The following is a 15,088-nucleotide window of genomic DNA, read 5'->3' as shown; positions in this document are numbered from 1 at the left end:
TTGAATTCATTTGGATTATTGATCAATCAATATTCCAAAGCTTAGATAAGTTATACATATAATATAAAAAATATATATAGAGTAAATTAATTCTTTCTTTAGTTTCTGCTTATTGTAACAAATAATTTAAAAGCGGTGCTAGCTTAAAAAGGACATTAAAGCTAAATTATTTTCAAAATTATCAAATCTGTCAGATAAAAACTTGTAATATACAAAATAAGTGTATACACCAATATAATTTTAAGTAATTACATGCATCATTAATTATTTAAAAAGATATCTTTTCATTTGTATTGTTTAATTATGAGAAAAGATGCATTTCATTTTGAATATTTGAAATTAAACATTTTTTACAACTAAAACGAACAGCGAGATTGGACAAAGATATTTATATGAGTAGAACATTAAGTGAATTAAATCTGTAAGATCAAAAATAAGCTTTTGATATTCTCTAAAGATAAGAACAAAGTTTTAAACACAGCATCACATAAAATCAATTTAGAAGCACATTTACAAAGCTATCTAAATAAAAAAAGAATGATTTGCCTGATATTTATAATCTAAAAAAGGACACACCAGTTGACAGTATATAAAATAAATAATTTTTAAAATGATATTTATTAGATTTGGGCTTTTAAATTTTAAAAAATCAATTCTTTTTGAAGGAAAAACAACTCTTCATTTTGTAAAAAATTTAGATAAAATCTTAATTAATTAAACCAAATTTTGTTAAGAATAAACTTTTAATTAATCATAAATCAAAGATGAAAAGCAAATTAGTTTTAAAAATAACTAAACATAACATAAATAGATAAATTTTATAATATTAAAAAATAATTTTATAAAATTGTGATTAAAAATATAAATTTATTTTTAATTAATTAATAAAAAGAATGAAAAACTAACTCAACCAAAAAAAATTAGCTTTTTGATTGAAATAAAATTAATTTAATTTTAATTTAAATAGTCTTCAAACCAAAAGATGGACAATATTAGAATCTAAATTTTAAGCCTAAAATGAATTTAACAAACAAAGATTTTTATTAGCCTTTGCAATATGTGCTTCGCCCTAGAAAAATAAAAAATGATGATAAGAAGGATGAGGAGTAGATAGTTGTAGGAAAGAAGCCTTCAATGAAAATCTTTGAAAATAAGTAGAATCCAAAACCAGTTAAAAGTATATATAAATTTTAAATAGAAGAGGAAAATTGGGTTGACTCTGTCAAGCCTCCCAGATCTTCAATGAACCCTTTGCATTTAGTTCCGAATCCAACTTAAAATAAAGAAGATTTGGAAGTAAAGAAAGCAAACATTTAAGTAAAAAATATTAAAACTCCATTCAAAAATGAGTTCATTGGAAATTAGATCAATAATAATGAAGAAATAACACAAAAAATAGGAAAAGAACTTGAAGAATAATTTAATAACAATGAAACTTTAAAAAAAGAGTTTTAAGAATTCTTAAAATGGTAAAACTAAACCTAAAAAGGTATGAGCAGGAGTACATCCTAAAATCATTTTTATAAAAATAATTCTAACATAACAAACCAAGATCACATAATCCAAATAGCTAAATGTTTAATCCTAACCCATAACAATTCACCATCGAATTTAAAGTAAAAAAAATTATTTATTTTTCAATCAAACAAAATATTTCCTTTTCTATTAAAAATTATGCAATTAATAAATATTGAGATATAATCTATCTATCTACCATCTATACTTTTAGTTAAAGCTAGTCTTTAAAAAAATTAAATGTTATAAATTCACTTAATCTTTCAAAACAAAATTTAAAATGAAATTAATTCTAATAAATTTAATCCAGCAAAGAAAATTCTTAATATAAATTACAAAAATAATTAGAAACAAAATGTATTAAAATTAATCAAGTAATTTTAGAATTCATTCTGAATAAAAGCAATTTATTTTCAATCAATTTTTTATTAATTAGAAAATTTTTTTTTCTTTGTCAGTAGAAAGAAATTAAAAATTATTTCATTAATTTGTTTGTTCATTCATTTAAAATAAATAATCTTAAATTTATAAATTACAAAATAAATCCTTTTATTAAACTTAAAAAAGAGTAAAAAAATCAGTTTTTAAATTATAAATTGCTAAAATTAATTAATAATTTCATAAAAAATATATGTTTTTTTTCTAATATAGCTAGCTGCAAAGCGCACTTAGGTTTTAGTGTATATTTAAATTGATAGATAATAAATATAATTCATCTAATTTTTTTATTAAAAATATACTCAATTTTGTTGGAGATAAAATTTATATTTATAATAATAATTATAAAAGAAATAAAAGAGTTATCACACTCGGAAGACCAGGAGACGATTTCCTGAGAGTAACTAAATATAAAGATTAGATATATTATGAGAAAAAAATGGAAAGAGATAAAGTAAACTAAAATTGGAATGAGGTTAATGGTAACTTTGATGAACTTCATTATTCGAGTTATATGAAAGGATAATAGAACTTAAAAATATCAAGATTATCTAAAGGAATAGTCGAATAATAGAAACCTGACTTAAAGTGTGTATATCCTCTTAAAATTGTATTCAACAAAAACAAAAGGTTAGATGTAAGTGTCAAAAGGCTAAATAGAAAGAGGGTTGACTATCTAAATTAGATTTATGCTAAACATATGATGGCATACTTATATAATGAAAATAAGCATCACGAATTTAATGATAATAATCCAGATGAATAAAATGAATATGGCTTTGAAGATCTATAAAATGGAATATATGTTACTACCATTCCACCATAATGAAATATCTATTGAACCATCTATATAATTAATTAAAAACTTTAATAAATTATTTTTTTCAATATATTTTTTTAAATTCTATTTCGTTTATTTGGTTGTAATTGATAATTTTTAATAAAACTTCATTTTTTTGTTATAATTTTAAATAAAAATTTTTATTTTCGAATGAAATAATTTTATAATCGCTTTATTACTTTCTAAAATAAAACTTAAAAATTTGATATAATTGTTTTAATAATACAGGATTTTACCAAAATTTATTTCAGGCTGATAAAAAAATATTTATTTATTTATTTATTTATCAAAACAGTAATTCTTAAGTAAAATAGAACATTAATGTCAAATAATGCTATAAAAATAATTCATTGCCTTTTCATCATAACAAATATATTTGGTTATTATTTTATTTAAATAAAAACTTCTTCTTTTTTTAGTTTAAAAAAAAAACTCTACAGCAAACAATATTATTTCTTATTAATTAAAATTAAGAAAGTAGATAGGTAGGTAGGTAAGTAGGAAGAAACAAAGAATTTTCTAATATTATTTGATTCCTTTTTTAAAAACCAGAAGTAGAAAAAAAATTTTAACTTTTGCTGCGTTTAATCTAATTAATTTATTTATTTATTTGAATGACAGAAAATAAATTAGAAAATTTAATATACTTTTTTATTTGTTCTTAACTTTATTTTTATATAAAAAACTGAAGAGTTTAATTAGTAAATTTATAATTTGCAGGGTTATTTCATTAAAAATAAACAAATACTAGTTTGTTTATTTGTATTTTTTATAAGCATCAGAGCAGGAAGGAAGGAAGCTAATGAATGAATTAAGCACGAAGTAATTAAAAATTGGTAATATTATGTCAGTCTCCTTAAAAAAATAAATTTATTAATTAAAAGGTAAGCGAATAAACAAACAAAAAAACACAAGATAATCAAGCAAACAAACAAAAAAACAAACAATCAAGCAAAAATTTTATTAAAAAGAAATAATTTGCCTTTAAAATTATAAAGCATTAATTAATAAAATATAAATATATCAATTTTAAGCAATAATCAATCAAGCAAGCTAGCAAAAAAAAGTGTGTTTTGTTACGGAGACTGTTTTGACATTAAAATTAAACTGAAGCTATCGAAAAAAATCGATATAATAACTGAATAGCATATTATTTTAAATAGAGTTTATAAAAAATGATGTATGGAGACCAAATTTTGAATACGGAGATGATTAATGAAACTCTGAGCAATAGACAGAGTGCAAAGATGATTTATCTTCAAAAAGAAAATGAATAGCTTTTGTAGGAAAACGAGGATCTTAAAGAAGCTTTAAAGCTTAATAAAGAAGCATTAAGAATTTCTTACTAGTCCACATTTTTAAGTGAATCAGCAAGCACTTCTTTTAATTCTATTCCCTCTTAATAATCCAAAATTATTCACTTAACAAGCTCAAATAAGAATTAGCAACATTTGTAGTCTACCTATGCATCCAATCAGAAAACAATTGATGATTTTGTATTGAAGCTAATTCAAGAGAATGAGAGACTGCTAGGAACTATAACTGTAATGGCAAAAGAGCGCAATAAGGCATAAAGCATTGTAATATCTAATTTCTTATCAAAGTTATGCACAATAATCTCAACCATAATTAATTTTTAAAAATAACGCATTTCATAATTTTTTATGGTAAATTTTTTACTTTGCTATTAATAGGCCCTATTGCAAGAACAAATAGCTGAAGAAAACTCTAACTTTTACCAAGAATAGTTAGCTGAACGAGAAGATAAAATTAAAGAATTGAGAATGCTAATCTAGGATAAAGAATTTGTCATTTAAGATTTTGAAAAAGCAAAGGGATATTATGATTACGGGTCAAATGTTTTAGTCAGGATTCGTGATGTAATTTTGATATTTATTTATTTATTAGCATTTCTGGATACATTTCATTTAGCAACTGATGAAAACAATTAACCTGTATATAAATCTATTGCAGCTTTTAAATGCATATTCCAAAGAAAGCAAGCAACTAAATAAGGCTTTTTAAATATGAAAGATAAATATATTAATTGATTGCCCTTATAAATCAACAAAACTTAAACGCGTTGGCGTTGGTAGTTCTGATAAATTTTTTTACAGACAATCTATTTTAAGCACTTTAAACTCAATAAAGAAAAATTAGCTAAATATTTAACTAATTATTTAATTTACTAATTAGATTACAACTCCAAACGAGCAAAGCATCAAACTACATAACGAAATAGAACATTTGAAGGGAATGATTCAAAAGCTATCAGAAGAGAATCAAAAATTAGTCGAAAAAATTTAATAGAAAGAAGAGCATTCAAGGGTATTAATTTAAATTAATTATAATTTGATTTAAAATTAATTTATTTCTTAATATTAGGTATTAAAGCAAGAAATATTAAAGCTGAGGCTCGTCATTTTAAATCCAGTAAATTACTAAAAAATGAAAGGTACTTTTTTCAAATTTAAACTAATTTAAAAGCAGCAAGCATAAACAAAAAGAAATTAGTTTTAAATATGCTTTTGTAAAAATTATCTTAATTAAATGTAGTTCTCGTGGATAAATTATAAAAGAATAAAGCAAAATATTTGATCTTAAGAATAGTAGAAATAAGTATTTTCTAAAAATGTAAACTGTAATTGAATACAATATTAAATGCGATTCAAAAAAAAGATTAAATGTTATTTTTAGCAAACAAGAAAGAAAGAAAATAAGAAAGAGAGAGAGAGAAAAATATATATTCAGATTTATTTGCTTGGAGTATTTTTTAAAATAAATCAAATTAAAAATTTATCAACATCAATTAAATCGAATTTGCAATTCTTTACTTAATAGAATCTATCTATATTCACAATCCACTAAATAATGCATTCAAAATGGAAAATCAATTTTATTCCATAAATAAATTTATCTAATTCATTCTCAAAAATTATCATAAAATTGACTGACAGCATATAAATTAATAAATAAATTCATTAATTCTATGAACAAATACTTAAATTTTATTAGTATCAATTCATATCAATTTTTAATAAATAAATTTCAACTTTAAGAAAATATTTCAAAAAAGTTAAATAATTTCATCAAATTAATTTAAAACGAAGAATCAAAATAAATAATAAATATTTTTCTTAGTGAAAATTTTTGATATTCTAATTTAATTTTTCTATTATTAGGATTTTTGATGCATAACTATGCTGAAAAAGGAGATGAAGATGCTTTTATGTGTGGTGCATTTTATAAATAAGTAGAAAACTAGTAGATGGAAGAATAAAATTAACAACTTATGCAATAACAATAGATGTTATAATAGTAGTATTAAAAAGAACAATATGAGAAATAGCATATACCTCTGCGCCCTTCAAGGAATAATAATCAACCTCAGACTCAAAGATATAATAATTAATACGCATAGAATCTTCAAACAGATAAACTTAATGATAAGATATAGAAATTAGAAGAAAGTTTCAAAAAGATCAACAAATTGTATAGAAGAGAAGTAGAAAATAACAATATTTTGGTATCTAAAATTGAAGAAATAATGAAAGAATGCGAATAATGTTTTTAAAATAATGAATTGCTGATTAATTCTAATATAAATTATCAGCAACAAATAGAAAATTTGCAAAACTAAGTCAAAACATACAAAGAATTCTAATAAAAGTATTTCCACCTACTTAGAAATCACAGAAAACGTAATAAAAGTTGCTTACCAAATCAAAGTATCACAAACCAAATTGACGAAATAATCAAGAAAAAGCTGCACGAAAGAAGAGAATCTGAAAGCACTGCAACTTAAAATTAAAAAACAAACGATAAAGAAGTAAATGTAAGTATTCTTGAAGAAGAGGAAGAATCAAAACCTTCTAAATCCTACAGAAAACAGACAACAGTAACTAATTAATTAAATAAATATAATAAAATATCTTAAATTAACTTAACTTAACTTAAATTAATCTTTCTTTGATTTAATCATAAAGGGAGCAAAGAAATACGAAACGATTAGAGCTGATCTTGCTTAAAAGAATAACTAGAATGAATCTGATACCAATAATATCTTAGGTGACATAAATGAAGAAGTAACAAACTTAACCAGAGACCAAGCTAAGATCTATTTGCTAAATTTAGCTAAAGATTTATATGTCAACACTAATATAAAGAGCTCAGGGTTGACTCGCCAGGTTCTCAAATAAATAGAAATAGGTGGCTATAAAACAGGAATTATTAGTCTTTTTAGGTAAACAAACATTCGTTTCAGTTCTTTTCTTTTCTTAAATTTTTGTTAATTAAAATATTTAATCAATGCTTAAAATAATATTTTATTTTTAAATGAATTTTTTAAAATAATTTATAAATGAAGGGCTAAGAGATCTTTAAGTAACCCTTTGGACTATATATCAGATAATGAGGAGACTAAGTACTCACTTAACTACTAGGTAGATTTTAATGAAATAGTTAAAAAATCTAGATTGCAGTTCAAGAAACACAGTGATGGAAATTAAAATGCTAACAATCATCATTATCAACAAGCAGTTGACGATGATTAAGAAATAGCAGTAAACTTAGATAAAGGTTTAAGTGGTCCATTTAATATTGATATGAGTGTAATTATTGATGGAAAATCTAAATTAGGAAAAGGTTTAAATGTTTCTAAGAAAATTCATAAAATAGCTGTCGATGCAAGTTTCATTTCTAATGACGGTGATATGGAAGATTTTAATTGATCTATTCATAAACAAAACAAAAACGAAAAAAATAATAAAACATTTATTTAGCTTCCTTCTCTTTATTAAAAAAATGTTGGAATGGATGGATCTAGCTAGTTTACTGCAGAGGCCTGCCTACAAAATCAATATTCTTTATTAATAAAATAAGCATATTTTAATTATAAATTTTATATTATCAGAGAAATCAAATTAATAAATTATTTGAAACTATCTGAAATATGTTTGATATATTCTCATGATTAGTTTGAATTCTTTAAGTAAGTTATTATTGTCTTTTAATTCGTTAATTCTTTTCACAATAAGTTAATATTTATAAATAAATATAAATTTATTTTATACTTTACTTTTATTTTTGATGCCTTTGGAAAGCAAGCAACAAACAATAAATGTCTCATATTATTTTATCATTCTTATTAATATTTTAAAATTAGCTTTTATTTATTTATTTATTTTTGTGTTTGAAATTTATGGTAATCATAATTTACCATTTGTTCAAATTTAGGAAATTAGATGTTTATCTACAATAATTTTAAAGTGTTTAGCCTTATTATTACTCACTTATTAAAATTAGTTATTATATTTTTTTAATATTATTTAATATAATTGAATAATTTTATAAAATTTATTTGGTATGTAAGAAGATGAGGAAATGTTTGTTTTATTCATAACTTGGTTTAGGTAAATATATAAATATTTATTAGAACCATAAAATCGAGATATTATGGTAATAAATCATCTCAAAATACTATATAATGCAATAAGAAAAAATAAAATAAAAGTAAAATTTACTTAAATTGATTATTTTTAAATAAAATTTATATTGCCATCTTTAAAAATATGTTTTAATATAATTTCTAAAAAAATAAGTTGTATTTTTATTATGTAGGATTGATAAAATAAATATTTTAGTCTATGATAGTGCATACAAATTTTTTAAATGGTTTATTGTTTTATTTGGTAAAATAATTTTGTTATTTTATGATCTATTTTTAATATGATAAATTATTTTAAGAAAACAACAAAGTCAAATTATAAATTCTTGCTTTTCTTTATTAAATAAAATGAATATTTTTATTAGTTTAGTTTAAAAAAAATAGTTTTATACTCCTTCTTAGTTTAATAAAGAAATAAACATTTCATAAATTTTGATTTTAAATAAATAATGAAAGGCAACAATATATATTCTAAATATGAAGTACATCAACAAAACAATTATTTGATATTGTTGAGTTGATTTGTTTTTATTTAATGTCAATTTAGCTGATTGAAAATTGAAAGAAATATATTTTTATTTTATTTCAATAGAAATATGATTGATTAATGAATAAATAAATATCAAACAAATAGCAAATAAGAAATATTTAGTTAATATGGTTTTTAGTGGTATTAACAATTTTTCAATTTAATTTAAAATAATAATAATAAAATAAATGGCTATATAAATATACAATATGAAATTAATGATTCAGAAAGTTACGGTTAATAGCGAATGTATGAGATTACATTTAGTGCGAATAGATAAAAATCTTAGAACTCTTTAACAATTATAATGAAAAGTAATAGAAATCAAATTTATTTAGTAGTCTGTAAAATAACAAGTGAATGAATGATAAATCTTATTAATATTTAGTGCTTATATAAATGTTATGGTCATTTCAAAATAAAAAAACTTTATCCAATTATTCACCATATAATTTTTGTAAAGAGTGAGCAGCAAGCAGAATCTTTTGGGTTGATAAAAAAAGAAATAATTAATCAATTTTTTTTTTGTTTGTATTAAACGAATTCTTTCTAATTACTTTAAGTATTAGCAGAATAATTAACAAATAATAAATAGAGGGTTTAACTAATTTACTAATATTCCCCTCTAAAATCTAAATTTGTTTGATAAATAGAGAGAGATATTCAGTGCTAGTCTTTGAATTTGAAGAAACTTTAGCAGATTTTGTTTCAATTGTAGAAATTCAGACTGGTTCTTGCTTGATCAAAAGCTTAATTTTTTATCATTTGTTGAAAATTTATTAAATATTTTACATAATCAATTTGCTGATTTATAAAAAAAGAGCTGCTGTTTAATTAATCAATCAATCAATATTTAAATAGATAGATTAGGATACATCGATATATATTAAATGGATTTGTATATTAACAATTTCTTGATTAGCAATTAGAATTAAGATGCAGTTTCTAAGACTGAAATGCAAGAGAAAGAGAGTAGTAATAGCAGCAAAAACAATGAATCTCCAATATTAAATACAGAGACTAATTAACAAAATAAAGATGCATTAAATGAATAATTTAAAAGTGATAATACATTAAAATATGAGGAGGAATTTGCTAAGAACACTGCTTAATAAAGGAAATAAAAGAATAGTGCAAATAGCAGCTTTGCAATGAGGAAAAAAGTGTTGAACTAGTCAGAAGATGTCATTTAGAATGCTAGTTTTAATAGAAATATTTGCAGCTCGAGAGGATAAATAGAATCTCGAAATGATAAGTCAAATCTAACTGTTTTAAATAATACATTTATGATATCGAAGGGTTTTAATTCTGGATAAATTGATAAGGAGCTCTTCAGCAAAGAGGAAGCAAGCGTATTAGCAGTAGACGACTATGATAATGATAGTCTGGATGAAGGAGATGAATTAAGTTATTTTGAATTAAATTATATCTCCTAAACTGGTACTAACTAGCAAGTAAAGAAAATAAAAAGAGTAAAAAAAACATATTTAGATTAATTACCTGAAGCAAATCCAATAGCAAAAAGGGAGTTAAGAGGAATTGAGCAGCTCAAGAGTGTTTATGATTATTCTCTAAAATTCAAGGAATAGCAAATTGTAAATTCATATTTAGAATCATTTCATATGGCTACTGAAAATCCAGAAGAATTTCAAAAATTAGTGTAAAGAAAAGAACCTCTTGGAGTCAGAAATATAAATGCTATCAATACAAACTACATACTAGGAAACAACAACCCTGGAATTTCTGTTAACTCTGATGGCAGTTAGACAAGATAATTTATATACTAAATGTTTACAGAAGAAAACAATATTGTTTACTTGAAAAATCCATTGCTCAATAATTAGGTTCTTTGTACATTATACAAAATGAGTGCAATCAGGAATGGTGAGCCTTATTCAGATTTTAAGTCAAAAGAAGCCTCAGAAATTACTTAACAGGAGAGACTTGAATAAATGATTAAAGAAAATTTAACAAAGAAATAAAAAGTTTTGCATTTCGACAGTAAATTTGAAAGCGGAAATCTATCAATAGTCTCAATGAAATCATCTGATGAATACAATTTGCTTTTGCAAAATGATATAAATACCAAGGGATACACCTAATGGTTCTTTTTTAGTGTAAAGAAAACTCATAGGAATCAATCAGTTAAATTTAATATAGTTAACTTCTATAAAAATGGATCTCTCTTCAATGAAGGCATGAAGATCTCTATTTTTTCTAAAAAGAAGTATGACCTGACGAAAGTTGGTTGGTTTAAAGGAGCCACCGATATCGGTTACGTTAAAAATAACATAGTAAAATAAAATGATAACTACTACTACACGCTTACATTTAAATATACTTTTGAGTATAATGACGATGAGGTTTTCTTTGCTTACAATATACCTTACACTTACACTTAATTAAATTAGTTTCTTCATAAATGCGAAATGGATCCATATAAAAACTAATTTATTTATAAAAAAATATTGTGCAGGACTTTGATAGGGAACAAGTTAGATTTAATCACTATTACAAATCCATGCAAAAATATTCAAGATGAAATGTCCTAAAGGAAAGGAGTTATTATATCTGCTCGTGTACATCCAGGTGAAACAGTTTCAAGCTATATTATGGAGGGAATTATAGAATTTTTACTATGTAATTTATTTTTAAAGAATCTTTTTAAATTAAAAATAAAATGAATATGGAAATTATAATTGATTAAATTGAATTAAATTTTTTTTTTTTCAAATAAATAATGAGAACTCAACAAAAAATTTAATTTGTATTTAAAATAAAATTATTTAATAATTATTTAGAAAATACAAAAGAAGCACATTTTCTTAGAGAAAAGTTTATCTTTAAGATCATTCCTATGATGAACCCTGATGGAGTTATTCATGGAAATTATCGTTGTTCTTTAGCTGGATGCGATCTTAATAGAAGATGGAAAAATCCAAATTAAACTCTGCATCCTGAAATTTACTACACAAAATAAATGATTTTTGATTTTAAACAAAAAAATGATATCGCTATGGTCATTGATCTCCACGGGCACTCTAGAAAAATGAATGTATTCGCCTATGGTTGCCATGACAAAAAAAAACCTTTTGAATGTAGAGAATTTCCATTTATTATTTCTAAGTTAAACTCTTCATTCTCATTTAAAGTAAAAAATATTTTTAAAAAGTTTATTTTTAGTAAAAATAATAAATAATTTAAAATTAAAAGGACTGCAATTTCAAAGTATAAAAAAACAGAGAAGGAACTGCAAGAATTGCTTTGTATAAATCACTGGGAATACCAAATATTTACACTATTGAATCCTCTTTTTGTGGACCTAGCTATTTGAATACACACTTTACAGCTGAACACTTAAAAGAAATGGGACATTCTATTTGCTAATCAATTTTAATGAAGTTTTAAATGGCAAACTTCTAGCAATATTTAAATTAACAAGAAGAATAGCAAGACAATTAGTAGTAGTAGTAATAAAATTTAGAATAAGAAAATAAAACTTAACAGAAAAAAATAGAAATACCATCATTTTTCTCAAAAGTATGTAGTTAATAAAATCTAACATCTAATAAAATATTCCTTGATGAACTATATGAGAATCCTGAAAATATAGACATAGGTATGAAGAATGATAGTGGTTCAGATAGTGAGCCATCAGGAGATAATATGAGTGATGATGAATTGAAAAAAATGTTCACAAGTAAAACAAAAAAATCAAAGAAACTCCTTGACAAAAATACAAAAGAAGTTGCTACTATTTAGCCTCAATCATAAATTAAAGATCCTATGAGTCAAACTTAGACAATTCTAAAAAGAAAAACCCAATCTAACTTCATGACCAAATCGCCTGAAAAAAAAATAAATTCATAGTAAGGTACTTCTTCTAGCGAAGTGAAACCAAAAGCATTCAACTTTGATAAAGCTCCTTCCCCCATACGCTCAAGGACCGTCATAAAGTAAATATCATCTGATAATTTAATATATCTAGAAAAAATAATTGCAATTAAATAAAATTAACTTTACAGGCAATATGAATGAATGAATACAAGCAATATAATTTTAATTAAAAAACCAAATATTTAAATTAAAATTGATTAATCTTTTTATGATTTAAATAATCTTTATGAAATACTTTTACTTTACCTAACAAATGTTTTTTATATAAATAGAAATAGCTTTCATCAAACTGGATACAACTTTGTTAAAGATTAGAAAAATTAAAAAGCTGAAAAAGAGAGCTAAAGCTAAATGAAAAATATGACTGTACTAGAGCCTAAGTTCGTTTACTTTCCTCTGAAAGTTCCAGATGCTTTCCCAAATATTGATAAATATAAAAACAGTTTGAGGGAAACAAAACTGCGCAAATTAAGAGAAAATAGCTAAGTAAGGCAATAAATGGGAAATCCTTAGCAGACGCATAGAGTAATTTAAATGAAATTACGACAAAGTTATAATAACGGAGCTGCTGAAAATCAATCTAAAATAGAGAAGAAACCACAGCTTATCTCTCCTAGAGAATTCAAATTCAACTAAGCTATTCCTTAACCAATAGAAAACACAGTTATAGATTCTTCCTTACCTGTATACAATGGCATCAGAGATTCAATTAATAACACGAATAAATCTTAGCTGGGAAGAATTTTAAGAACAATTATGAATACTCAAACTCCAGACTGGATTTATGGATATTCTGGTAATAACTCTTAGTACGACACCTTAAATAAATCTTTAGTGCAAGAAGGGAGCTAAACATTAACAAGAGGTGGTTCTAAAAACATGAAGCAACAATAACAGCTGTATAATTAATCGCCTCCTTAGTCAAACATAGTAGAAAAGTAGCAGAGATCAAAGTCTAATGATATATCTTAATATGTTTTTAAGATGTAAAAATATGATATATTTAATGGAACATTCACAAATCTCCCAGATTAAAGCGATGTAAATAAGTAATCTAATAGAAGCTTGCATGAGAATTAGTTTTACTAGCCCACCTTTTGTGATTATAAATCTCTTTAAAAAACTAAATTTGATTAAGCTTTCACAGGAGTACCTCCTACTGCTAACTCTACCACCAACAGTCTAAATAATAGTTTTGCTTCAATAAACAATACTTTAAGTAAATAACAAAAAATAATAAAACCACAATCTGCATCTAGAACAGTTCGTAAACAACTAACAACAAATTAACATTTAATGAATGGAATTAAATTGTTTTAAGATTAATCAAAAGGAGATTTCGAAGGAAGCAACATAAATAACAATGGAGGCAATACTGTAGTTGTTGATGAAAAAAATATTAATCAATAAACAGTTTTCCAACCAATTAAAATAGTTTATATTTGAGTTTTAAAATAGTTTATTAAAATTAGAGTGTAAAAAAGATAAATTATTATTATTATATTATACATTTATCAAATATAAATAAAACCATAATTAGTTACTTCTTATTCAAATTTCTATCTATATTAAAATATGGTCAATTTCTTATCATCTTTATTTATCAAATAAACCATTTAAAATTTAACACTCTCCTAAACTAAATTGAATTGAATTGAATTTAAGAAGTTGAATTCAAGCAAAGATTCAAAATAATCTTTGCTTACTAGAATAACATAGTTTCTATTATATAATTATTTATTTTTTCTTAGTCTTTTTCATTTTTAATTTTACTATTTAATTTTTACCTCAGCAATCTGAAAATTAAATGCTCCGAATTGATTTTTCTTCTAAATAACTAAAGTATTTCTAAATTTTTGGTTAAGCAGTTTATATAATTTTTAGATATCATCTTTAATTAGCAAAATATAAATACAAATATTTATTCAAATTAAATACTGTAGAGATTGTAATTTTTTTCCTCACATTTTACATCTTGTTAGAAAATTAATAAATGAATGTGTAAAAAGAATTTTTCACTCTCTGTTTTCATTTTTTACTTTCAAAATTTGAGAAAAGGCATTAAATTTTCAAAATTTAATAAAAATAGGTTTATAAAAAAATTAAAAAATATAAAGTGTAAAATAAGCTTAAAATCATAAAAATTAAATGAAATATCACCATCTGTACCTGCACAGTTCGTGATATTTTAATTACAGGATTAGCAATATTTGTTAATTATGCTTAACAAAATCAAGCTAAGTAATTTAACATTATGCTTTATAATATACCAATAAAAGAATATTTAAATAAATACTTTTTAAATGTCTTATTCAAAAACATCCTCAGTATTTAAAAGTAGATAAGGTTATAAACACACATTCAATTATATTTGTGTTTGCTAATAAACTAAGTCTACTCTATTTTTGAATAAAATAATATG

The 15,088-nt window shown here is 23.2% G+C and overlaps 3 protein-coding genes across 3 annotated transcripts; all 3 read left to right on the top strand. All coding sequences in view use genetic code 6, as the record gives it.

Moving 5' to 3' along the window:
* Positions 1-392: 392 nt before the first annotated feature.
* On the top strand, positions 393-2,782 carry TTHERM_00655470 (hypothetical protein; the record flags this gene model as incomplete). Its single annotated transcript, XM_001032182.1, has 3 exons — positions 393-585; positions 968-1,616; positions 2,305-2,782. The coding sequence occupies 3 exons, from the start codon at positions 393-395 to the stop codon at positions 2,780-2,782; spliced, it is 1,320 nt and encodes a 439-aa protein (XP_001032182.1).
* Positions 2,783-3,969: 1,187 nt separating this feature from the next.
* Positions 3,970-7,524, top strand: TTHERM_00655460 (hypothetical protein; the record flags this gene model as incomplete). The annotated part of the gene is made up of 7 exons (XM_001032181.3): positions 3,970-4,374; positions 4,489-4,674; positions 4,991-5,122; positions 5,180-5,249; positions 5,977-6,692; positions 6,781-7,037; positions 7,161-7,524. The coding sequence occupies 7 exons, from the start codon at positions 3,970-3,972 to the stop codon at positions 7,522-7,524; spliced, it is 2,130 nt and encodes a 709-aa protein (XP_001032181.1).
* A 2,135-nt stretch (positions 7,525-9,659) lies between these two features.
* On the top strand, positions 9,660-14,112 carry TTHERM_00655450 (zinc carboxypeptidase family protein; the record flags this gene model as incomplete). Its single annotated transcript, XM_001032180.1, has 4 exons — positions 9,660-11,409; positions 11,571-11,920; positions 11,983-12,725; positions 12,939-14,112. 4 exons carry the CDS (start codon positions 9,660-9,662, stop codon positions 14,110-14,112), a joined length of 4,017 nt encoding a protein of 1,338 aa, XP_001032180.1.
* Between the last annotated feature and the right edge of the window lie 976 nt (positions 14,113-15,088).

The sequence above is a fragment of the Tetrahymena thermophila genome, assembly GCF_000189635.1.
Source record: "Tetrahymena thermophila SB210 genomic scaffold scf_8254435, whole genome shotgun sequence".
In the NCBI taxonomy this organism is placed as follows: domain Eukaryota; phylum Ciliophora; class Oligohymenophorea; order Hymenostomatida; family Tetrahymenidae; genus Tetrahymena; species Tetrahymena thermophila.
This window is presented reverse-complemented; position numbering and strand designations above follow the sequence as displayed.